Source organism: Salmo trutta, chromosome 15 (genome assembly GCF_901001165.1).
Source record: "Salmo trutta chromosome 15, fSalTru1.1, whole genome shotgun sequence".
Lineage (NCBI taxonomy): Eukaryota > Metazoa > Chordata > Actinopteri > Salmoniformes > Salmonidae > Salmo > Salmo trutta.
The window spans coordinates 51,791,932-51,817,834 of record NC_042971.1 but is presented as its reverse complement, the minus strand read 5'-3'; the positions used below and the strand labels follow the sequence as shown (position 1 = coordinate 51,817,834).

At 43.9% G+C, this 25,903-nt stretch overlaps 1 protein-coding gene across 3 annotated transcripts in view; it reads left to right on the top strand.

Annotated features, from left to right (window-relative positions):
- The window catches only part of clip1b (CAP-GLY domain containing linker protein 1b), a 43,117-nt gene that overhangs the window by 15,597 nt on the left and 1,617 nt on the right, over window positions 1–25,903 (top strand). For all 3 annotated transcript variants that reach the window (XM_029692023.1, XM_029692021.1, XM_029692022.1), the window contains 7 exons: window positions 1,026–1,121; window positions 1,732–1,789; window positions 1,862–1,959; window positions 3,714–3,788; window positions 16,602–16,708; window positions 18,840–18,896; window positions 25,411–25,471. In XM_029692023.1, coding sequence (XP_029547883.1) covers window positions 1,026–1,121; window positions 1,732–1,789; window positions 1,862–1,959; window positions 3,714–3,788; window positions 16,602–16,708; window positions 18,840–18,896; window positions 25,411–25,471 — 552 coding nt within the window. The remainder of the gene's footprint in view (window positions 1–1,025; window positions 1,122–1,731; window positions 1,790–1,861; window positions 1,960–3,713; window positions 3,789–16,601; window positions 16,709–18,839; window positions 18,897–25,410; window positions 25,472–25,903) is intronic.

Genomic DNA, 25,903 nt, shown 5'->3' with positions numbered 1-25,903 from the left:
GGATGCACCAAAGCTCAATTTCGATTCTCATATCTCAGGGTCTGAATACTTATGTAAATAAGGTATTTCTGTTTTTATTTTTAATACATGTGCAAAAATTTCTAAAAACCAGTTTTCACTTTGTCATTATGGGGTATTGTCTGTAGATTGATGAGAATTTTTTTTAGAATAAGGCTGTAATGTAACAAAATGTGGAAAATGGGTCTGAAAATGTGGGGGCTGAATACTTCTGAATGCGCTGTATAGTATTATACGTCTTGCTCTGAGACCACTTTTCCTCCCAACCATCCTCCCTTCTTTTGTTTCTGTCATAAGTAACCAGACCATTATTCCATTTATAACTTAAGGTAACATTCATACTAAATGGAGGTACACAAATATATACTGAACAAAAATATAAGTGCAACATGTAAAGTGTTGGTCCCATGTTTCATGAGCTGAAAGAAAAGTTTAGAGAATTTGGCAGTATGTCCAACCGGCCTCACAAACGCAGACCACGTGTAACCACGCCAGCCCAGGACCGCCACATCTGGCTTCTTCACCTGAGGGATCGTCTGAGACAAGCCACCTGGACAGCTGATGAAACTGAGGAGTGTTTCTGTCTGTAATAAAGCCCTTTTATAGGGAAAAACTCATTCTGATTGGCTGCGCCCCTATGCCCTCCCAGGCCCAACAATGGCTGCGCCCCTGCCCAGTCATGTGAAATCCATAGATTAGGGTCTAATGAATTTATTTCAATTGATTGATTTCCTTAAATGAACTGTAACTCAGTAAAAGCATTGAAATTGTTGCATGTTGCATTTATATATTTGTTCAGTATATGTTCCGAAGCCGATGTCTGTTTAATATGGTCAGGCTGCCAGTCCTGGCCTGCTGTGTGCGCACAGCTTTTGTTCCACCCTCTGTGTGTAGGCTTTTGTTCCAGCCCGGTCATTCCCATGGTCTTTGCATTTACAATCATCTGTTTTTTCTGGTTTTGCCTCCCTTTGGACATTACTATGTCTCCTGCCTGTCTTCCCCTCCAGATCAGTGAACTGAATGTGAATCTGGACAGCAGGCAGAAACAGCTATGCTCTGTAGAAGACGACAAGAGCTCCCTGGAACAGCAGCTAACCAGCCTGGTGAGACACCCACACACACGTGTACACACACACACGTATACACACACACGTATACACACACGGTCATGATGATAAAAGTTGTTATCCTTCCCTGTATAGCTCATGGAGAAAGAATGTTATTGCTCTCTAGTCAATCAATCAATCAATCAAATGTATTTATAGAGCCCTTTTTACACAGTCCCCGCACCACCAAAGAGATATCAACAGACAACTAACTTACTACCCTGAGACAATGCAGAGTATAGCCCACATAGCCCTCCCCAACCACACGAGCCTGAGGGTGCGCAAAACCGGACAGGAAGATCACGTCAGGGACTCAACCCACTCAAGTCGAGTATAGCGAAATAATCCTGGCATGACCTGATGCGCCCCTCCTAGGGACGACATGGGAGGCCGCGAGCAGCCAGTGACTCAGCCCCCATAATAGGGTCAGCGGCAGAGAATCCCAGTGGAGAGGGGTGCCGGCCAGGCAGAGACAGCAAGGGTACTTCGTCACTTCAGTGCCTTGCCGTTCACCTTTGCACCCCTCGGCCGGACTACACTCAATCATAGGACCTACTGAAGAGTGACGTTTGTTGTTGTGTTGTTCTTTGTTTGTTTGCCATTTCAGAGACAGAAACTGGACGTAGCAGAGGAAATGAACAAGAGGACGGCACGAACCATGCGAGGTAAGCAAAGCGGCCCTAAGAGAGGCACTGGTGAAGATTCATCATGAAGAGTCTCTCCGACTTTTGTTGCAGAGCTGGAGAAGAGAGGAGAGCAGACGGAAAAAGAGAGGGAGGCACAGAGAGAAGAGAATCAAGGCAAAGAGAAAGAGCTTCAGGATAGACTGACGCAGGTGTGTGTGTGTGTGTGTTTGTGCATCTACGTGCGTGCGTGCCTGCGTGTGTGCCTGCGTGCGTGTGTTGGCAAGTGTGTGTTGTATGATAACAATTGTCTTTCTGTCGGTTGTGTGTGTGCCTGTATGTGTGCAGGTGGAAATGTGTGTATGTAATGTTTGTAGCATGATGTATGCATGAAAACAGCAGCTGTGACACACAAGGTCACATGATGTTCATCCAGACCCACCAAAGCTGAGCTAGATCTCTGAGACTGAAACTAGATCTCTGAGGCTGAAGCTAGATCTCTGAGTCTGAAGCTAAAGCTAGATCTCTGAGGCTGAAGCTAGATCTCTGAGACTGAAACTAGATCTCTGAGGCTGAAGCTAGATCTCTGAGACTGAAGCTAAAGCTAGATCTCTGAGGCTGAAGCTAGATCTCTGAGACTGGAGCTAGATCTCTGAGACTGAAGCTAGATCTTTGAGGTTGAAGCTAGATCTCTGAGACTGAAGCTAGATCTCTGAGACTGAAGCTAAAGCTAGATCTCTGAGGCTGAAGCTAAAGCTAGATCTCTGAGGCTGAAGCTAGATCTCTGAGGCTGAAGCTAGATCTCTGAGACTGAAGCTAGATCTCTGAGACTGAAGCTAGATCTCTGAGGCTGAAGCTAGATCTCTGAGACTGAAGCTAGATCTCTGAGACTGAAGCTAAAGCTAGATCTCTGAGGCTGAAGCTAGATCTCTGAGGCTGAAGCTAGATCTCTGAGGCTGAAGCTAGATCTCTGAGACTGAAGCTAGATCTCTGAGTGAAGCTAAAGCTAGATCTCTGAAGCTGAAGCTAGATCTCTGAGGCTGAAGCTAGATCTCTGAGACTGAAGCTAGATCTCTGAGACTGAAGCTAGATCTCTGAGGCTGAAGCTAAAACTAGATCTCTGAGACTGAAGCTAAAGCTAGATCTCTGAGGCTGAAGCTAGATCTCTGAGGCTGAAGCTAAAGCTAAATCTCTGAGGCTGAAGCTAGATCTCTGAGGCTGAAGCTAGATCTCTGAGACTGAAGCTAGATCTCTGAGACTGAAGCTAGATCTCTGAGGCTGAAGCTAGATCTCTGAGACTGAAGCTAGATCTCTGAGACTGAAGCTAAAGCTAGATCTCTGAGGCTGAAGCTAGATCTCTGAGGCTGAAGCTAGATCTCTGAGGCTGAAGCTAGATCTCTGAGACTGAAGCTAAAGCTAGATCTCTGAGGCTGAAGCTAGATCTCTGAGACTGAAGCTAGATCTCTGAGGCTGAAGCTAAATCTCTGAGACTGAAGCTAGATCTCTGAGACTGAAGCTAACACTAGATCTCTGAGGCTGAAGCTAGATCTCTGAAGCTAGATCTCTGAAGCTGAAGCTATGGCTGCAGGCTAGCTTAACAATGTCACCACGTGACTAACCTTTTCCATGTCTCTTTAATATGCAGGCAGGCATCTACTTTATGTAATGTTTATGTAACTAAATAACTAGTTAATGTTCCACCATAGTTCATTATTAAAGATGTATTATTTCAAATGAACTTTTAACAATTAACTTTCAATTAAATTTTAAGAGGCTGTTCTTGTGGATTTAGACATCTTGTAGAAGTAGAATGATTCATTCGTTTTATAGCTTTAGAGAAAGAATGACAGTATGTATTATTGATGGGATTTGTGGAGACTTGCGCCAATGGTTGGTCAATAGTTTTAAACCAAAGTTAGATAAAAATAAATGATATCATGTTTACTCAACATGTCCCCTCCCCCAGGCTGCTGAGTCATCAGAGAGGACCGCCCACTCACTGGAGCAGCTGACCAATGAGAAGACAGCGCTAAAGGCTCAGGTGAGGATGGGGGTAGCTGCGATGAAAAATCAGTTTGTCATATCTCTGATGTAAAGCAGGCTTTAATGTGTTCGTATGTGTGTTTATGGGAACTTCATATGTGTCTGTGTGCGCATATTTGTGGGTGTCCTGAGGGACTATTGCTTTATATTCACCTGAGTATTACATACAGTGCTGTATGAATGTCTGGTCACCACATAGACCCAGTCATGCATAAAATACTCCTAGGCATCTCTCTCTCTCTCTCTCTCTCTCTCTCTCTCTCTACCTCTCTCTCTCTCTACCTCTCTCTCAATCTCGCTCTCTCTGTTCCTCACTCTTTCTCTCTCTACACTTTATCCCTCTCTGTTTCACTCTCTTTCTTCCAATCGATCCATTGCTCTTTATTGCCCCCCTTCTAAATATTCTATTACCCCTCTCCTCATCTCTCCCTTCATCCATCCTCTCTTTCTCTCTCTGTCCATGCATCTTTTTTGTCATCTTTTTGTCATCTCGATGAGATGAGACAAGACTGTGACTACCAGGGGCGGCAGGTAGCCTAGTGATTAGAGCATTGGACTTGTAACCGAAAGGTTGCTAGATCAAATCCCTGAGCTGACAAGTTAAAAATCTGTTGTTCTGCCCCTGAACAAGGCAGTTAACCCATTGTTCCCCAGTAGGCTGTCATTGTAAATCAGATTTTGTTATTAACTGACTTGCCTAGTTAAATGAAAATAAAATCTCCTCACCCCCTCTCTCTGGACATAGTGACCCAGCCATGCTAGCCGTGTCTTTGGGCTCCAGATGGTCAGTCTGATGACTGCAGGGAAACAGATTAGAGGGGAATACACACACGCTTAATCTGGGGAGTGAATTGCTTTGTGAGTGACTGTGGGTGTAGTTTCCAGTTAGACCTGAACTGAGCCATTCCTTCTGTTCTACTGTCCTAATCTAGTGACCATTAGTACCTCTCCCTAATTTCTCTCACTCAGTCTTAGGCAGGGGGCTATCTACAGATGTAGGATCTTAATTTGATCCAGTTTGTTAAAGCAGGAAAATAATCCTGCAGCAACAGGAAATGGGAATTTTTATGTGGATTATAATCATACATTTTTGTAGGGATTTATGCATTTTTCATTAGGGCAAATCAAGTCTGAAATTTCAAAGTGGAAATTACAAATTTTAGAAGCCTTGTTAAAACTCAAATACACTACAAGTTTGTATTTCCTGTCAGCAACAAAAGAGTTAAGATCAAATTAAGATCCTACATCTGAGGGGCCTCCTGAGTGGCGCAGTGGTCTAAGGCACTGCATCGCAGTGCTAGCTGTGCCACTAGAGATTCTGGGTTTGAGTCCAGGCTCTGTCTCAGCCGGCCGCGACCGGGAGACCCATGGGGCGGTGCACAATTGGGGAGGGGAGGGTTTGGCCGGTAGGGATGTCCTTGTCCCATCGCGCTCTAGCGACTCCTGTGGCGGGCCAGGCACAGTGCACGCTGACACGGTCGCCAGGTGTACGGTGTTTCCTCCAACACATTGGTGCGGCTGGCTTCCGGGTTAAGTGGGCATTGTGTCAAGAAGCAGTGCGGCTTGGTTGGGTTGTGGTTCGGAGGACGCACGGCTCTCGACCTTTGCCTCTCCCGAGTCCGTACGGGAGTTGCAGCGATGAGACAAGACTGTAACTACTGATTGGATACCACGAAGTTGGGGAGAAAAAGCTTTTTAAAAGATGTAATTTGTTTTACCCATCTACCAGTAGTGGCCTTCTTTACGAGGCAAATGTCCCTGGTCTTTGTGTTTTTTTCTGTGTTTGAAATTCACTGCTCGACTGAGGGACCTTACAGATAATTGTATGTGTGGAGTACAGAGATGAATGAGGTAGTCATTCAAATATCATGTTAAACACTATGAGTCCATGCAACTTATTATGTGACTTGTTAAGCACATTTTACTCCTGAACTTAGGCTTGCCATAACAAAGGGGTTGAATACTTATTGACTGAAGACACTTAAGCTTTCCATTTGTAATTTTTTTTTTCTCAAAAAACATAATTCCACTTTGACACTATGGGGTATCGTGTGTAGGCCAGTGACAAAAAAAAAAAAAGTTATACATTTTACATTCAGGATGCAACACAACAACGTGGAAAAAGTCAAGGGGTGTGAATACTTTCTGAATGCACTGTATAGGTAGGGATAAAGTGACTAGGCAACAGGATAGATAATAAACAGTAGCAGCAGCGTATATGATGAGTCAAAAGAGTTAGTGCAGAAAGGGTCAATGCAGATAGTTAAATAGTTAACCAATAGCTACCCGGACTAACTATTTAGCAGTCTTATGGCTTGGGGGTAGAAGCTGTTCAGGGTCCTGTTGGTTCCAGACTTGGTGCATTGGTACTACTTGCCGTGCGGTAGCAGAGAGAACAGTGTGGCTGGAGTTTTTGACCATTTTAAGGCCTTCCTCTGACACTGCCTGGTATAGAGGTCCTGGATGGCAGGGAGCTCAGCCCCAGTGATGTACTGGCCGTACCCACTACCATATGTAGCCTCTTGCGGTCGGATGCCAAGCAGTTGCCATATCAAGCGGTGATGCAGCCAGTTAGGATGCTCTCAATGGTGCAGCTATTCAGCTCAGCTGCGAAATACATGACTGGCTTAGCCACAAAATATAACATAGACGTTTTGAAAATGCCTGAGTCTTTTGAATATAAGGAATAGGAATACTGAAAGGAGTCTGAAAGAGTCGTTAAAGAGGTCCATCTTGAAGAGGGATCCGATGTGGTGCTGATGAGATTAGAAAAATCCCTTTAAATAGAGAGGCTTTAGGAGAGCAGTGGTTTTATTTTAGTGAAGGGTGCTTAGCCTCACACACACACACACACACACACACACACACACACACACACACACACACACACATACACACACACTCTCTCTCGTTCTCGTTCTCACTCTCTCAAACTCCACTCACTCTTACTCCAACACGTTATTTTAAGTGCTGCGATGCTCTTACTGCCCTCCCTCCCCTCGCTCTCCTCTTCACCCGCAGGCTGTGATGTAATCGTGCATGTGTCAGTGTGAGCCCCAGCAGCTGTGTGTGTGCCCCATGCATGGATAGGCAGAACATTACATTATTTGTACACACACTCATGTGTAGACTACTGCATATCATCACTGTCTGATGAAAACCTCGTAACTCCATTTTTGCCAATTTTTCTTCTTTTTTTTACATTTATTGAAAGCGGTAACTTCCCTCAATGTACTATGAACATTTCATGACTCTGTGACCAAGAAAATGTGTTCAAAATAGCTTCTAAAGTTTCATAATTGTACGTTTGTTAATGGGAAAATGTGATTTTTACAAAGAAATCCTGAAAAGTTTATGTTTTGGAGATGAGAGGTTTTCATCAGACAGCAACTATATGCTTGTCAGTTATATGGAGCAACAGTGTTGATCTGACCATATAGACCCAGCGATCGCTATTTTGCCTCTTTGAGAAGGAACATATGTGATTTGCTTATCTTTGAAAAGCATTGGTTGATCTTTGAGAGGAATACGTTCTGATTGGGTGATCTAAATCTGTGTATGCTCCAGAGATAGAGATGCTGCTAATAAAACTGAAGGGAGACAACCCTCTCTTTACCTTTATGCAGGGCCATGTACAGGGCATTCGGGAAGTATTCAGACCCCTTGACTTTTTCCATATTTTGTTATGTTACAGCCTTATTCTAAAATTGATTAAATCGTTTTTCACCTTCATCAATCTACACACAATACCCCATAATGACAAAGCAAAAACAGGTTTTTAGGCATTTTAGCAAATTTTAGGGATGCACCGATATGCAATTTTTGTCCGAAACCGATATCCGATATTTCTAAGCAATCTAGTACAGTATAGTTGAAACACACACACTGACCAAACATGTATTTTGTTGGCATTTAAGTATGTCCCCATTACCAGTAAAACATAATTAAAACCTATTTCTTTCACTTACTTGCTGTGCTCTTTCGTTCATTTGTTCAGTCGTTTCATTCTCAACCAGGATTTCATCGTACATGTCAAGCAGTGAAGTTTCAGTTCTGTCTGTCCGTGGCCTCTTCTGTCCGTGGCCTCTCTTCCTCGTTGCACACTGTCACTGTGTCCGTTTCCATCTTGTCCAGCTGTGTTTGTAACAATTCACATAAACCCTGTTTCTTGTTTGCATCGAAGTAGTGGTTCTTGTACCTAGCATCGAGCATGGTGGCGATACAGTAAAGAGGCTCAGAGAGAATGCCACCGAATCGCTTGTTCACAGCCTCTAGTAGAGTACTTTTGTAAGTTTTAACCCCACGGTCTGTGTGGGCAGTTTTGTTGAGCAGGCGTTTCAATGCCATGACAGAGGGTATCACGTCTGCTGCAGACGCAGTTGATGAGCTTATTTTGAGTCAGTAGTTTGAATGGAGCTAGGAGTGTGTTCATGTTTCCAATGAGAGTCCACTGGTTTGGACTGACTGTTACAGGTAACTCATAGTCGGCTGCGTACACGCCAAGCACTCGTTTTTGTTCCAGCAGGCTCTCCATCATGTACAAAGTACTGTTCCATCTGGTGGAAACGTCTTGCTTAAGCCTTTTAATTTTCACTCCAAGCTGCTCCTGTATTGCTTGCAGGTGTCTGTATGCTAGCTGTGAGTGTTTAAAATGAGCCACTATCTTCCTGCCGGTTGCCACTGTGCGGGATATGCTGCGTTGGGCCAAAACACCTTCGTTCACAGCCAGTTGCAACGTGTGTGCCATGCAAGGCAAACTGGCGACTCTGCATTCTTCCAAAGTGTTTGTCATGTTACGTGCATTATCACGTAGCACAGCATGTACATTGTTCTTGGGGATTTTCCAAGTTTCAAACATGTTCTCAAATGCCATTGAAAAGGCAGCAGCCGAATGAGAACCAGCACATTCTTGAGCATGCAATACGGCTTTCCTCAGTACGAAATCCTCGTCGACCCACTGTGCTGTCAGACTCTGGCCCAAATGTCAGTCGTGAAGCTAATAGCAGTGACGCCCATAGCAGGTAGCTCATGGATGTGCGTTTCAACAATACTGTGTAACTCCGGTAGGGCAACATCTGAAAAATAGTGCGTACTTGGTAATGTATACCGGGGCTTGAGGTACTCGACCAGTCGGCGAAAGCCAAAATCATCCACGACAGAGAACGTTGATTGTCAAAGGCAGTGAATTCCATGATCTTGGCGTTAATGGATTTTGCCTTTGAGTTGTCTCGCTGAAATGTTCTTACTCTTTCAAAAGACTGCTCAACTTGAACTTGTTTAGTTGTTGGAAGTGTGCTCTTAGTTTTTTTCTACTTTTGTTCTAAGTAGTCGCTGAACGTCTGGGGGTGAGGATCTTTCACTCCTCGGTAAATAATAGCAGCACAAACATTGCATATGGCCTTTTTGTTATCTTCCTTTGAGACTTCAAAATAGATCCACACAGCAGACATTGTGGGCTAGGTTAGGAATGCTGTGTATTTGTCGTGCCGTCATTACGTTATCTACCTACACTACCGTTCAGAAGTTTGGGGTCACTTAGAAATGTTCTTGTTTTTGAAAGAAAAACACATTTTTTGTCCATTAAAATAGCATCAAATTGATCAGAAATTTGGTGTAGACATTGTTAATGTTGTAAATGACGATTGTAGATGGAAACTGCTGATTTTTATTTTATTGAATATCCACATAGGCGTACAGAGGCCCATTATCAGAAACCATCACTCCTGTGTTCTAATGGCACGTTGTGTTAGCTAATCCAAGTTTATCATTTTAAAAGTCTAATTGATCATTAGAAAACCCTTTTGCAATTATGTTAGCACAGCTGAAAGCTGTTGTTCTGATTAAAGAAGCAATAAAACTGGCGTTCTTTAGACTAGTTGAGTATCTGGAGTGTCAGCATTTGTGGGTTCGATTACAGGCTCAAAATGGCCAGAAACAAAGGACTTTTTTCTGAAACTCATCAGTCTATTCTTGTCCTGAGAAATGAAGGCTATTCCATACGAGAAATTGCCAAGAAACTGAAGATGTCGTACAACGCTGTGTACTGCTCCCTTCATAGAACAGTTCCTCTGTCAAGTGTCTGTTTTTTTGCCCATTGTAATCTTTTATTTTTATTGGTGAGTCTGAAATATGGCTTTTTCTTTGCAACTCTGTCTAGAAGGCCAGCATCCCGGAGTTGCCTTTTCACTGTTGATATTGAGACTGGTGTTTTGCGGCTACTATTTAATGAAGCTGCCAGTTGAGGACTTGTGAGGCATCTGTTTCTCAAACTAGACACTCTAATGCACTTGTCCTCTTGCTCAGTCCTGCACCGGGGCCTCCCACTCCTCTTTCTATTCTGGTTAGAGACAGTTTGCGCTGTTCTGTGAAGGGAGTAGTACACAGCGTTGTACCAGATCTTCAGTTTCTTGGCAATTTCTCGCATGGAATAGCCTTCATTTCGCAGAACAAGAATAGACTGATGAGTTTCAGAACAAAGTTATTTGTTTCTGTTCATTTTGAGCCTGTAATTGAACCCACAAATGCTGATGCTCGAGATACTAAACTAGTCTAAAGAAGGCCAGTTTTATTGCTTCTTTAATCAGAACAACAGTTTTCAGCTGTGCTAACATAATTGCAAAAGGGTTTTCTAATGATCAATTAGCCTTTTAAAATGCTAAACTTGGATTAGCTATCACAATGTGCCATTGGAACACATGAGTGATGGTTGCTGATAATGGGCCTCTGTACGCCTATGTAGATATTCCATAAAAAATCTGCCGTTTCCAGCTACAATGGTCATTTACAACATTAACAATGTCAACACTGTATTTCTGATCAATTTGATGCTATTTTAACAGACAAAAAAGTTGCTTTTCTTTAAAAAACAAGGGCGTTTCTAAGTGACCCCAAACTTGGTAGTGTATGTTATACAGGTATGCACGTCAGCTTTGACATCGGTTTTGCACATCGCCGTTAAACTGTTAAACTATACATAGAGCCAATGCCGATGATGGCATTTTTAGCTACTATCGTCCAATTCCGATATGCTTACTGATATATTGTGCATCCCTAAGCAAATGTATATACAGCTGAAGTCGGAACATACACCTTATCCAAATACATTTAAACTCAGTTTTTCACAATTCCTGACATTTAATCCTTGTAAAAACTCCCTGTCAGGGCTTTGTGATGGCCACTCCCAATACCTTGACTTTGGTGTCTTTAAGCCATTTTGCCACAACTTTGGAAGTATGCTTGGGGTCATTGTCCATTTGGAAGACCCATTTGCGACCAAGCTTTATCTTCCTGACTGATGTCTTGAGATGTTGCTTCAATATATCCACATAATTGTCCTTCCTCATGATGCCATCTGTTTTGTGAAGTGCACCAGTCCCTCCTGCAACAAAGCACCCCCACAACATGATGCTGCCACCCCCGTGCTTCACGGTTGGGATGGTGTTCTTTGGCTTGCAAGCCTACCCCTTTTTCCTCCAAACATAACAATGGTCATTATGGAAACAGTTCTATTTTTGTTTCATCAGACCAGAGGACATTTCTCCAAAAAGTACGATCTTTGTCCCCATGTGCAGTTGCAAACCGTAGTCTGGCTTTTTTATGGCGGTTTTGGAGCAGTGGCTTCTTCCTTTCTGAGAGGCCTTTCAGGTTATGTCGATAAAGGACTCGTTTTACTGTGGATATAGATACTTTTGTCCTTTGCTGTTGTTCTGGGATTGATTTGCACTTTTTGCCCCAAAGTACATTCATCTCTTGGAGACAGAACGCGTCTCCTTCCTGAGCGGTATGATGGCTGTGTGGTCCCATGGTGTTTATCCTTGCGTACTATTGTTTGTACAGATGAACGTGGTACCTTCAGGTGTTTGGAAATTGCTCTTAACCTGGATGAACCAGGCTTGTGGAGGTCTACAATTATTTTTCTGAGGTCTTGGCTGATTTCTTTTGATTTTCCCATGCTGTCAAGAAAAGAGGCACTGAGTTTGAAGGTAGGCCTTGAAATACATCCACAGGTACACCTCCAATTAACAAAAATTATGTCAATTAGCCTATCAGAAGCTTCTAAAGCCATGGCATCATTTTCTGGAATTTTCCAAGCTGTTTAAAGGCACAGTCAACTTAGTGTATGTAAACTTCTGACCCACTGGAATTGTGATACAGTGAATTATAAGTGAAATAATCTGTCTGTTAAATGACTTGTGTCATGCACAAAGTAGATGTCCTAACCGACTTGCCAAAACTATAGTTTGTTAATAAGAAATTTGTGGAGTGGTTGACAAACAAGTTTTAATGACTCCAACTTAAGTGTATGTAAACTTCCGACTTCAACTGTGTATATATATATAAAAAATTATATCACATTTAAAATACATCAATAAAAAAAGGATGCACCTAAGCTCAATTTTGAGTCTCATAGCAAAGGGTCTGAATACTTTCTGTTTTTATTTTGAAAACATTTGCAATAATTTCAGAAAATCTGTTTTCGCTTCGTCATTATGGGGTATTGTATGTACATTGATGAGGAAATATTTTTATTTAATCGATTTTAGAATAAGACTGTAACGTAACAAAATGTGGAAAAGTAAAGGGGTCTGAATACTTAACGAATGCACTGTATAGATATAATATAGAGCTGTAATAGAGCCAGATATGTAGCGATCCATAGATCTACCTATCTATCCTGGATCACAACTGTTGGTCTTTCAGTCAGTCAACTGGTTGGGACTTGGGAGGCTGATTGATTGAAGGGTTTTCTGACCGACTGTGAACGAAGTGTGAAGGTGGGACCAATCGAGTCCAGCAGAGATTGTAAGTGTCTGTGAGAGTGTGTGTGTGTGTGCATTGCGTGACTAAGTGAATGAGTGAGAGATTATGCATTTCTGTGAGTGTGAGTGAGTGATATTGTGTGTGCCAGAAAGAGAGTGAGTGTGTGCGTGCGTGCGTGAGGGTGGGAAGAGGAGCCTGTTGGGACTTACATAATGAAGGCGCTGCTCCTCTCTGTTGCGTGTGCAAGTGTGCTCAGGCGACACACACACATTCACATTCTTTCTCTTACCTCTCTCTCTCTCTGGCGGGCTCGGTAGGGGGTGGGAGCTGATGGTTTATTGATAGGGAGGCTGCTTTATTGTGTGTGTCAGTGGGAGAGAACACTGGGATAGTACAGTATTGACATTTAGAGGGACAGTCCTGCCACTGGGACAGACAGACCAGTACTGGGGGAGAGAGAGAGCTCTGACGGAGGACCACACTGTACGGTAGAGCTGTTCAGGCATGGATGTGGCTGCTATACACCAGGGCTATCCAAGCAGCGTCTACTCCTCTCACTACCAGGTAAACACAGCTGTTCGGTTCCTCGCATCAGATTTCTTACATCTGTGTGTCGTCATTCAAATGGAATGGTGATGTTTTAGCTGATTGTTTTTTAGTTCGACCCTGTGTTTCAATCTGCTGCGGGTGTGTTCTATTTGGGGGCGATTTGTTCTTGAATGGTAATTGAGGGAGGATGAGTGAGGATGATTTGAATATGAAAGTACTTGAGGTTACTGATTTAGGTGATTGTATTTTTAGGAAGAGAGATGTTGTTTTTGCTTTTGGGACTGAGGATGAGTTTGTTGTCTGGTTGTTTGTATCTTGTTGGATGTGTGTGTGTAGGCGGCCCGTGGGGGATTTTCTTTGGCCCCCCCCAAGTTTTTACATTTTTTTTAAATAATTTTCGTTGTTGGACATAAAATACTGTAAAATCAACAGGAAATCTATTTAAAGGTATTTTAAATAAGAAATCTGTTCCCAAATATCCCCATCATAACTAGAGAGTCATATGTGATCGTATCCCAGTGTAATCAAGGTTTGAAAATATTCTGTTTTTGTCAAATACTATATTGGTTTGGACTTCTTGCGCTCAATCTGCAGTGTACAAATGATTTCTAATTATGTTCTGGCAACCCGACCATCCTAAAGAAAACATCAGCCCATCGCTGAATGGAATTGCGGACCCCGTCTTGGTAGTAGTGAAAGCTTAAAATGACTTAGAATTTGACTCATGATTTGAACGTTCATGGTTTGATCCCCCCTGCGCTGCTGTCCCTTTAGGAACAAACATAATCTTTTAGTCAATATCATTATCTCTGTGTGGTCTCTGCTGGTTTTGCCTCAGAGCAACCATCTCCTCCCTAATGGTGGTTTAACTGATGGAGGAACCATCTCCTCCCTAATGGTGGTTTAACTGATGATGGAGGAACCATCTCCTCCCTAATGGTGGTTTAACTGATGGAGGAACCATCTCCTCCCTAATGGTGGTTTAACTGATGATGGAGGAACCATCTCCTCCCTAATGGTGGTTAATGGTGGTTTAACTGACGATGGAGGAACCATCTCCTCCATAATGGTGGTTTAACTGATGATGGAGGAACCATCTCCTCCCTAATGGTGGTTTAACTGATGATGGAGGAACCATCTCCTCCCTAATGGTGGTTTAACTGATGGAGGAACCATCTCCTCCCTAATGGTGGTTTAACTGATGGAGGAACCATCTCCTCCCTAATGGTGGTTTAACTGATGGAGGAACCATCTCCTCCCTAATGGTGGTTTAACTGACGATGGAGGAACCATCTCCTCCCTAATGGTGGTTTAACTGATGATGGAGGAACCATCTCCTCCCTAATGGTGGTTTAACTGATGGAGGAACCATCTCCTCCCTAATGGTGGTTTAACTGATGGAGGAACCATCTCCTCCCTAATGGTGGTTTAACTGATGATGGAGGAACCATCTCCTCCATAATGGTGGTTTAACTGATGATGGAGGAACCATCTCCTCCCTAATGGTGGTTTAACTGATGGAGGAACCATCTCCTCCCTAATGGTGGTTTAACTGATGGAGGAACCATCTCCTCCCTAATGGTGGTTTAACTGATGGAGGAACCATCTCCTCCCTAATGGTGGTTTAACTGACGATGGAGGAACCATCTCCTCCCTAATGGTGGTTTAACTGATGATGGAGGAACCATCTCCTCCCTAATGGTGGTTTAACTGATGATGGAGGAACCATCTCCTTCCTAATGGGGGTTTAACTGACGATGGAGGAACCATCTCCTCCCTAATGGTGGTTTAACTGATGGAGGAACCATCTCCTCCCTAATGGTGGTTTAACTGATGGAGGAACCATCTCCTCCCTAATGGTGGTTTAACTGATGGAGGAACCATCTCCTCCCTAATGGTGGTTTAACTGACGATGGAGGAACCATCTCCTCCCTAATGGTGGTTTAACTGATGATGGAGGAACCATCTCCTCCATAATGGTGGTTTAACTGAAGATGGAGGAACCATCTCCTCCCTAATGGTGGTTTAACTGATGATGGAGGAACCATCTCCTTCCTAATGGTGGTTTAACTGATGATGGAGGAACCATCTCCTTCCTAATGGTGGTTTAACTGATGATGGAGGAACCATCTCCTTCCTAATGGTGGTTTAACTGATGATGGAGGAACCATCTCCTCCCTAATGGTGGTTTAACTGATGATGGAGGAACCATCTCCTTCCTAATGGTGGTTTAACTGATGATGGAGGAACCATCTCCTTCCTAATGGTGGTTTAACTGATGATGGAGTAACCATCTCCTTCCTAATGGTGGTTTAACTGACGATGGAGGAACCATCTCCTCCCTAATGGTGTTTTAACTGACGATGGAGGAACCATCTCCTCCCTAATGGTGGTTTAACTGATGGAGGAACCATCTCCTCCCTAATGGTGGTTTAACTGATGGAGGAACCATCTCCTCCCTAATGGTGGTTTAACTGACGATGGAGGAACCATCTCCTCCCTAATGGTGGTTTAACTGATGATGGAGGAACCATCTCCTCCCTAATGGTGGTTTAACTGATGGAGGAACCATCTCCTTCCTAATGGTGGTTTAACTGATGATGGAGGAACCATCTGCTCCTTAATGGTGGTTTAACTGATGATGGAGGAACCATCTCCTCCCTAATGGGGGTTTAACTGATGGAGGAACTATCTCCTCCCTAATGGTGGTTTAACTGATGGATGAACCATCTCCTCCCTAATGGTGGTTTAACTGATGATGGAGGAACCATCTCCTTCCTAATGGTGGTTTAACTGATGGAGGAACCATCTCCTCCCTAATGGTGGTTTAACTGATGGAGGAACCATCTCCTCCCTAATGGTGGTTTAACTGATGATGGAGGAACCATCTCCTCCCTAATGGTGGTTTAACTGATGGAGGAACCATCTCCTCCATAATGGTGGTTTAACTGACGATGGAGGAACCATCTCCTCCCTAATGGTGGTTTAACTGACGATGGAGGAACCATCTCCTCCCTAATGGTGGTTTAACTGATGATGGAGGAACCATCTCCTCCCTAATGGGGGTTTAACTGATGATGGAGGAACCATCTCCTCCCTAATGGTGGTTTAACTGATGATGGAGGAACCATCTCCTCCCTAATGGTGGTTTAACTGATGATGGAGGAACCATCTCCTCCCTAATGGTGGTTTAAATGATGGAGGAACCATCTCCTCCATCGACATTGATGCTAGAAGTGACTCCATCCCTCACACACTCAGTATGTCTCTGTACCTATGTTTGGCAGACAGCTCATATAATGAGTAATGTTTATCTTTGTTCCAGTGGAGCAGCGTAACGCAGCACTGTGGCTTCATGTTGATGTCCGTGACTCAGACTGTTAGAGGCGTGAAGAAGATACAGCTTTTTCTGTTTACTGTTTACTGCGTGTCTAAATCTCTCTCTTTTGTCTGTCTCTTTCCTTCCTTTCATCTTTCCATCCATCCGTGGATCATCTTCCAGCTCGAGGCACTGAAACAGCAGAATTCCAAATTCCAGGAAGAACTCAGTCTCTCGCAGGTGCGAGGCAGCTCAGAAAGCCAGCACATCGGAACTCTGTGCAAGGAAATGTGAGTATGGACAAAGGTTTCTTATGCTTGCTTGTTGCTTGCGCAGAATGGTTGATGGAATGTGTGTGTAATGTGTATGAAACTAGAGTATTGGAATGTTGTGCTAGTAAAAATGAGTAGAACTAGAACCAGGAGTACCGGCATATCAGAATTCTATGCATGGAAATGATGGTTCTTTACATGATACGGTGGCATTCAGCGTTCAATTTATACATTGACTACGGACTGCCCTGGAAACAGCGACTAAACCCAACATGCCAGCTTCTTTGGGCCCAAAACACACAGGAGGAGAGGAGTGTAAGCTATGTGGCTTTGAGGTGTTTCAGTGTGTGGGTTAGACCAGCGCTTCAGAAGCCCGTGCAGGGAAACGTGAGAGAGGCTCATATCAAAGTCTTACTCAAATAGAGTCATAGACTCATATATAAATCTGACTCATGCTGCTTACTCATACTGATGATGTGGCCGAGACACACAGTGAGAGATTGAGTGAGAGATTGAGAGATTGAGAGGTAGATTGAGGGAGAAATCAAACGATCGAGAGATGGAGTGGGAGACTTAAGAGGGAGATCATGAGGGAGATCATGAGAGAGATTGAGAGAGCTTGAAGTACAATTCACTTGTCCAGTCAGCCTGTAATACCAGTGTGTAAGCATGCTGTGTAGAACGTAGTCTTCTGGTATTAGAACCTGAAAACCAGTAACCAGTTATGATGAGATAGTTCCCTCTGTGCCTTACTAGACACCAGTATGCTACTGAAAGGTACAGGTATGTAGGGAGGCTGCCACAGAGAGAGAAAGACCATATGAAATCTCTCTTTGTTATGGTGAGCGTCATGCATGACGTAGAGTTCTATTTATACATCTGTGTGTGTGCATGGGTGGACACGTCTGTGTGTGTACATGTTGGAAGTGCATGTTTAACGTTGTGTGTGTGTGTGTCATCAGGTCCTTTATTATTCACTTTGTCCTGATTTATCTATTAGTGGCCATACATATTTATTCTCCTTCACTCATCCCTCTCTCCCTTCATCCTATAAAGAGACAGACTCACCCCTCTCTCCTTCCTATAAAGAGACAGACTCATCCCTCTCTCCCTCCTATGAGACAGACTCATCCCTCTCTCCCTTCATCCTATAAAGAGACAGACTCATCCCTCTCTCCCTTCATCCTATAAAGAGACAGACTCATCCCTCCCTCCCTTCATCCTATAAAGAGACAGACTCAGCCCTCTCTCCCTTCATCCTATAAAGAGACAGACGCATCCCTCCCTCCCTTCATCCTATAAAGAGAGACTCATCCCTCTCTCCCTTATATAATCACATCTTCTCCTAGAACCGCCTGCCTCCAACATGGCTGCACTGTGCATCGCATCTCATGACCTCCATGACGTGTGAATTTTTTATATTTGTATTTATTGAACCTTTATTTAACTTGGCAAGTCAGTTAAGAACAAATTCTTATTTACAATGACGGCCTACCCCGTCCAAACCCGGACGACGCTGGGCCAACTGCGCGCCGCCCTATGGGACTCGGATGTGATTCAGCCTGGATTCGAACCAGGGACTTTAGTGATGCCTCTTGCACTGAGATGCAGTGCCTTAGACCGCTGCTCCACTCGGGAGCCCAAGTGCATAGGCCTGCAAGCATGTGCGTGTGTGCGTGCGTGTGTGTGTATGTGTGTTTGTGGGTGTGTGTGAGAGCGAGCAACACAGCTTTGTGCTGCCAGAGACATCTCGTCTGGGAGAACAGCTGCATACGACCCAAACGGGGGGGGGGGGGGGGGTCACACATACTGAGCGTTAGACATGACATGTCATCACTGAGAGTTAGACATGTCATCACTACATAGCCATGACAACCTGTACACCCATATCAGCCCCACAGCCAAGCAGAGATCATTTGTGCTGTAAATGGATTGTTATTTCTGTATAAATGTGTTATTATTGATGTCGATTGTCCTTTATTAGAAAGTACCTCTAGATTTACATTTTACATTTTAGTCATTTAGCAGACGCTCTTATCCAGAGCGACTTACAGATATAATGCATGTTGACTGTCCCTGGTAGGCAACTCACCCTCTCTCTCCCTTCTTCTCTCCCCCTTTCTCTCTTTTCTCCCGCTCTCTGTCTCAGTGAGGTACTGAAGCTGGCCAGTCTGAAGCCTCAGAACCAGCCAGACATGAAAGACAGGTAAGACATGTATTGCACAATGTATTCTCTGCTGCCTTAGGAAGACATTTTCAGTATTTCTAACTATGGAAGTAGCTGTACTTATAGCGTAGACATCTACAGCTTTCCTTTCCAACAGCTGTGCATAGTTGATCATAATTATCAAAACACAGTAAAACAGACAGTGAGAGCAGTGGACAGAGACAGATGGGGTTTTCGTGTGATGACAGTCAGTCGGCCAGTCAGTACATTTCATCTGGGGCTCAGAAGACAAAAAGCCTGCACTGCACTGCACCTAATACCACTACAGTAAAGTGATGTCTTTGTATATCTCTTCACTAACACTTCTAATGACAGGAGAAGAGAAGGGAAGGGAGGAAAGGAGAAGGGAGGTGGGGAGAAAAGGTTGGGGAGGAGAGGGAATGGGAGGAGAAAGGATGGGAAGGGAGAAGAGAGGAGAAGAGATGGGAGGGGGGATAAAAGGTTGGGGAGGAGAGGGAATGGGAGGAGAAAGGATGGGAAGGGAGAAGAGAGGAGAAGAGATGGGAGGGGGGAGAAAAGGTTGGGGAGGAGAGGGAATGGGAGGAGAAAGGATGGGAAGGGAGAAGAGAGGAGAAGAGATGGGAGCGGGGGAGAAAATGTTGGGGAGGAAGGGAGATGGAATGGGAGGAAAAAGTAGGGCAGGGAAAGGGAGAAGAGAGGAGAAGAAGGGAGGAAAAGAGGAAGGGAGAAGAGAGGAGAACAGGGGGAGGGAGGAGTGAAGAGAGGAGGATGGCGTCAAAAAGGTTATTTAAGCCATAGGGAAATGATGAGTGGAATGTTATGTAGAGCAGTACTAATCAGTCAGGACACATCAGGGGATAACTACCTCATCAGGTGAATATTTCACACCCAGACAGTCAGTTATGATCTGTGATTCAGCAGCACTACCTAATCAATCAATCAATCAATCAATCAAATGTATTTATAAAGCCCTTTTTACATCAGCCGATGTCACAAAGTGCTGTACAGAAACCCAGCCTAAAACCCCAAACAGCAAGCAATGCAGATATAGAAGCATGGTGGCTAGGAAAAACTCCCTAGAAAGGCCAGAACCTAGGAAGAAACCTAGAGAGGAACCAGGCTCTGAGGGGTGACCAGTCCTCTTCTGGCTGTGCCAGGTGGAGATTATAACAGAACATGGCCAAGATGTTCAAACGTTCATAGATGACCAGCAGGGTCAAATAATAATAATTTACAGTGGTTGTAGAGGGTGCAACAGTTCAGCACCTCAGGAGTAAATGACAGTTGGCTTTTCATAGCTTATCATTCAGAGTTAGAGACAGCAGGTGCGGTAGCGAGAGAGTCCAAAACAGCAGGTCCGGGACAAGGTAGCACTTCCAGTGAACATGTCAGGGTTCCATAGCCGCAGGCAGAAGAGTTGAAACTGGAGCAGCAGCATGACCAGGTGGACTGGGGACAGAAAGGAGTCATCAGGCCAGGTAGGCCTGAGGCATGGTCCTACGGCTCAGGTCCTCTGAGAGAAGAGAGAGAGAGAGAGAGAGAGAGAGAATTAGAGGGAGCATACTTAAATTCACACAGGACTCCGGATAAGACAGGAGAAATACTCCAGATATAATAGACTGACCCTAGCCCCCCGACACAAACTATTGCAGCATAAAAACTGGAGGCTGAGACAGGAGGGGTCGGGAGACATTGTGGCCCCGTTCGACGATACCCCAGACAGGGGCCAAACAGGCAGGATAGAGCACCAGTAAGCCAGTGACTCAGCCCCCGTAATAGGGTTAGAGGCAGAGAATCCCAGTGGAGAGAGGGGAACCTGCCAGGCAGAGACAGCAAGAGCAGTTCATCGCTCCAGTGCCTTTCCGTTCACCTTCACACCCCTGGGCCAGACTACACTCAATCATAGGACCTCCTGAAGAGATGAGTCTTCAATAAAGACTTAAAGGTTGAGACCGAGTCTGCGTCTCTCACATGGATAGGCAGACCATTCCATAAAAAGTGAGCTCTATAGGAGAAAGCCCTGCCTCTAGCTGTTTGCTTAGAAATTTTAGGGACAGTAAGGAGGCCTGCGTCTTGTGACCGTAGCGTACGTGTAGGTATGTACGGCAGGACCAAATCAGAACGATAGGTAGGAGCAAGCCCATGTATGTAACGGCTGTCGTTGAAATGAGACCAAGGTGCAGCGGAGGATGTGTTCATCTTGAAAGGTTTTAATGACCGAATGAACACAATACAAAAAAGAAACCAAAAGAACGACCAGCAACAGTTCTGTCAGGAACAAACTCTACACAGAAAACATTCACCCACAAACCCCAAAGGAAAAACAGGCTGCCTATGTATGACTCTCAATCAGCAACAACGATCTACAGCTGTTCCTGATTGAGAGCCATACACGGCCGAAACAAATTAAACCACCAACATAGAAAATGAACATAGAACGCCCACCCATGTCACACCCTGGCCTAACCAAAAATAGAGGAAAAAACCCTCTATGGCCAGGGCGTTACAATGTAATGCTTTATAGGTTAGCAGTAAAACCTTGAAATCAGCCCTAGCCTTAACAGGAAGCCAGTGTAGAGAGGCTAGCACTGGAGTAATATGATACAATTTTTGGTTCTAGTCGAGATTCTAGCAGCCGTGTTTAGCACTAACTGAAGTTTATTTAGTGCTTTATCTGGGTAACCGGAAAGTAGAGCATTGCAGTAGTCTAATCTAGAAGTGACAAAAGGATGGATTCATTTCCTGCGTAATTTTTGTACAGAAAGTTTCAGATTTTTGCAATGTTACGAAGATGGAAAAAAGCTGTCCTTGAAATATTCTTGATATGTTCGTCAAAAGAGAGATCAGGGTCCAGAATAACGCCGAGGTCCTTCACAGTTTTATTTGAGATGACTGTACAACCATCAATATACATTTTCAGATCCAACAGAAGAAGATCCATTTGTTTCTTGGGACCTAGAACTAGCATCTCTGTTTTGTCCGAGTTTAAAAGTAAAACATTTGCCGCCATCCACTTCCTTATGTCTGAAACACAGGCTTCCAGGGAGGGCCATGTTTCAATGTACAGCTGTGTATTGTCCTCATAGCAGTGAAGGTTAACATTATGTTTCCGAATGACATCACCAAGAGGTAAAATATATAGTGAAAACAATAGTGGTCCTAAAACTGAACCTTGAGGAACACTGAAATTTACAGTTGATTTGTCAGAAGACAAACCATCCACAGAGACAAACTGATATCTTTCCGACAGATAAGAGCTAAACCAGACCAGAACTTGTCCGTGTAGACCAATTTGGGTTTCCAATCTCTCCAAAAGAATGTGGTGATCGATGGTGTCAAAAGCAGCACTAAGGTCTAGGAACACGAGGACAGATGCAGAGCTTTGGTCTGACGCCATTAAAAGGTCATTTACCACCTTCACGAATGCAGTCTCAGTGCTATGATGGGGTCTAAAACCAGACTAAAGCGTTTAGTATACATTGTTTGTCTTCAGGAAGCCAGTGAGTTGTTGCGCAACAGCTTTTTCCCAAAAAATTGAGAGGAATGGGAGATTCGATTTAGGCCGATAGTTTTTTTATATTTTCTGGGTCAAGGTTTGGCTTTTCCAATGTGAAGAGAGCAGGACCTTCAGTCATTTCAAATGCCATTATGATGCAATAAAATGTTACTGCCACTTTAGTGAGTTTGGTATACATCCGGTGGATAGGGAGCAGTTTATTATATTCAACATAGGAGGGCCAAGCACAGGAAGCAGCTCTTTCAGAAGTTTAGTTGGAATAGGGTCCAGTATGCAGCTTGAAGGTTTAGAGGCCAAGACTATTTTCATCAATGTGTCAAGAGATATAGTATTAAAAAACTTGAGTGTCTCCCTTGATCCTAGGTCCTGGCAGTGTTGTGCAGACTCAGGACAACTGAGCTTTGGAGAAATACGCATATTTAAAGAGGAGTCTGTAATTTGCTTTCTAATGATCATGATCTTTTCATCAAAGAAGTTCATGAATGTATCACTGCTGAAGTGAAAGCCATCCTCTCTCAGGGAATGCTGCTTTTTAGTTAGCTTTGCGACAGTATCAAAAATACATTTTGGATTGTTCTTATTCTCCTCAATTATGTTGGAAAAATAGGATGATCGAGCAGCAGTGAGGGCTCTTCGATACTGCACGGTACTGTCTTTCCAAGCTAGTCGGAAGACTTCCAGTTTGGGGTAGTGCCATTTCCGTTCCAATTTTTTGGAAGCATGCTTCAGAGCTCGGGTATTTTCTATATACCGGGGAGCTAGTTTCTTATGAGAAATGTTTTTTGTTTTTAGGGGTGCGACTGCATCTAGGGTATTAAGCAAGGTTACATTTAGTTCCTCAGTTAGGTGGTTAACCGATTTTTGTACTCTGACGTCCTTGGGTAGGTGGAGGGAGCCTGGAAGGGCATCTAGGAATCTTTGGGTTGTCCGAGAATTTATAGCACGGCTTTTGATGATCCTTTGTTGGGGTCTGAGCAGATTATTTGTTGCGATTGCAAAAGTAATAAAATGATGGTCCGATAGTCCAGGATTATGAGGAAAAACATTAGATCCACAATATTTATTCCACGGGACAAAACTAGGTCCAGAGTATGACTGTGGCAGTGAGTAGGTCCGGAGACATGTTGGACAAAACCCACTGAGTTGATGATGGCTCCGAAAGCCTTTTGGGGTGGGTCTGTTAAAATCACCAAAAATGTGAATATTATCTGCCATGACTACAAGGTCCGATAGGAATTCAGGGAACTCAGTGAGGAACGCTGTATATGGCCCAGGAGGCCTGTAAACAGTAGCTATAAAAAGTGATTGATTAGGCTGCATAGATTTCATGACTACAAGCTCAAAAGATGAAAACGCAGTCTTTTTTTTGTGTAAATTGAAATTTGCTATCGTAAATGTTAGCAACACTTCCGCCTTTGCAGAATGCAGGGGAAGTGAGGGATCTAACATTAAGTAGCCCTATTTTGAAATATCACAATCTCTTTCAATGATGACAGGAATGGAGGAGCTCTTTATTACAGTGAGATTGCTAAAGCGAACACCGCCATCTTTAATTTTGCCCAACCTAGATCGAGGCACAGACACGGTCTCAATGGGGATAGCTGAGCTGACTACACTGACTGTGCTAGTGGCAGACTCCACTAAGCTGGCAGGCTGGCTAACAGCCTGCTGCCTGGCCTGCACCCTATTTCATTGTGTTGCTAGAGGAGTTAGAGCCCTGTCTATGTTCGTAGATAAGATGAGAGCACCCCTCCAGCTAGGATGGAGTCCATCACTCCTCAACAGGCCAGGCTTGGCCCTGTTTGTGGGTGAGTCCCAGAAAGAGGGCCAATTATCTACAAATTCTATCTTTTGGGAGGGGCAGAAAACAGTTTTCAACCAGCGATTGAGTTGTGAGACTCTGCTGTAGAGCTCATCACTCCCCCTAACTGGGAGGGGACCAGAGACAATTACTCAATGCCGACACATCTTTCTAGCTGATTTACACGCTGAAGCTATGTTGCGCTTGGTGACCTCTGACTGTTTCATCCTAACATCGTTGGTGCCGACGTGGATAACAATATTCCTATACTCTCTAAACTTGCCAGTTTTAGCCTTAGCCAGCACCATCTTCAGATTAGCCTTAACGTCAGTAGCCCTGCCCCCTGGTAAATAGTGTATGATCGCTAATCCAGACAGGAATGGATAAAGATAGGATCTACAATAGTATATATCTAGACATGTATCTTTTGTACAGGCTTTGTTTAGGGAGAGACATCAAAGCTACATCTGTTGTGATTGAGGTTGTATTGGATGAGACCCAGCAGGGTAATGCCATCCACAGACAGGTTAATCCACTGTAATCTGACTCCTCCCCCTGCTGCTGGTTGTCAAGTCTGATGGATTTCAACATCTGGATTAGTGTTGTCAGGGCTCCCCAGTGTAGTGAGTAAAAATGAGCTAACTACTCTCAGTATGTTTTGGTGAAGCTTGTCTCACTTCTTTGAGTATCACTACAAACTATTGTGTGACTTTTTTTTACACAATAAATTGAGGTGTGAAACTCTCCATTATAAAAATATATTATTCATGGTAAATCAAAAGTTAAAAACATTGTGTGACATTACAGTCAGAGACCTTCATCATACACTGTACCCATAGAGACATGTATACGTGCGCACACACACACACACACACACACACACACACACACACACACACACACACACACACCAAGTTTCCCCCTGGCAATTTCAGACTATAGGCATACACTCTTCTAACGGCCATGGTGCGTTATGAGCACAAACAAAAAACTTTATTGGCACTGTCACTGGGTTGAGTCCCTGTCAGTCTGCCCTCCGAATTCACTACAATGTTCTGCTGCGTAGCCTAGGCCAACACCTTGCAAAGAATTTGTGCATAATAGCAACTATTAACAACCTTATCCAATCATACAGTACTGCACTGTTCCTGACAGGCCCAGTGTTGCTGGGTGAGTTCTGTATTAAGCGGTTCTCTGCCTCTGTTCCTCCTCAGGGAAACTCTGTCCAACCAGGAGACAGATGAGGACAAGGAGCTGGAGACTCTGAGGGTTGAGGTATAGTGTATATACACAACTCTGGCAGACTGAGGGATGAGGTATAGTGTATATACACAACTCTGGCAGACTCTGAGGGATGAGGTATAGTGTATATACACAACTCTGGCAGACTGAGGGATGAGGTATAGTGTATATACACAACTCTGGCAGACTGAGGGATGAGGTATAGTGTATATACACAACTCTGGCAGACTCTGAGGGATGAGGTATAGTGTATATACACAACTCTGGCAGACTGAGGGATGAGGTATAGTGTATATACACAACTCTGTCAGACTCTGAGGGATGGGGTATAGTGTATATACACAACTCTGGCAGACTCTGAGGGATGAGGTATAGTGTATATACACAACTCTGGCAGACTGAGGGATGAGGTATAGTGTATATACACAACTCTGGCAGACTCTGAGGGATGAGGTATAGTGTATA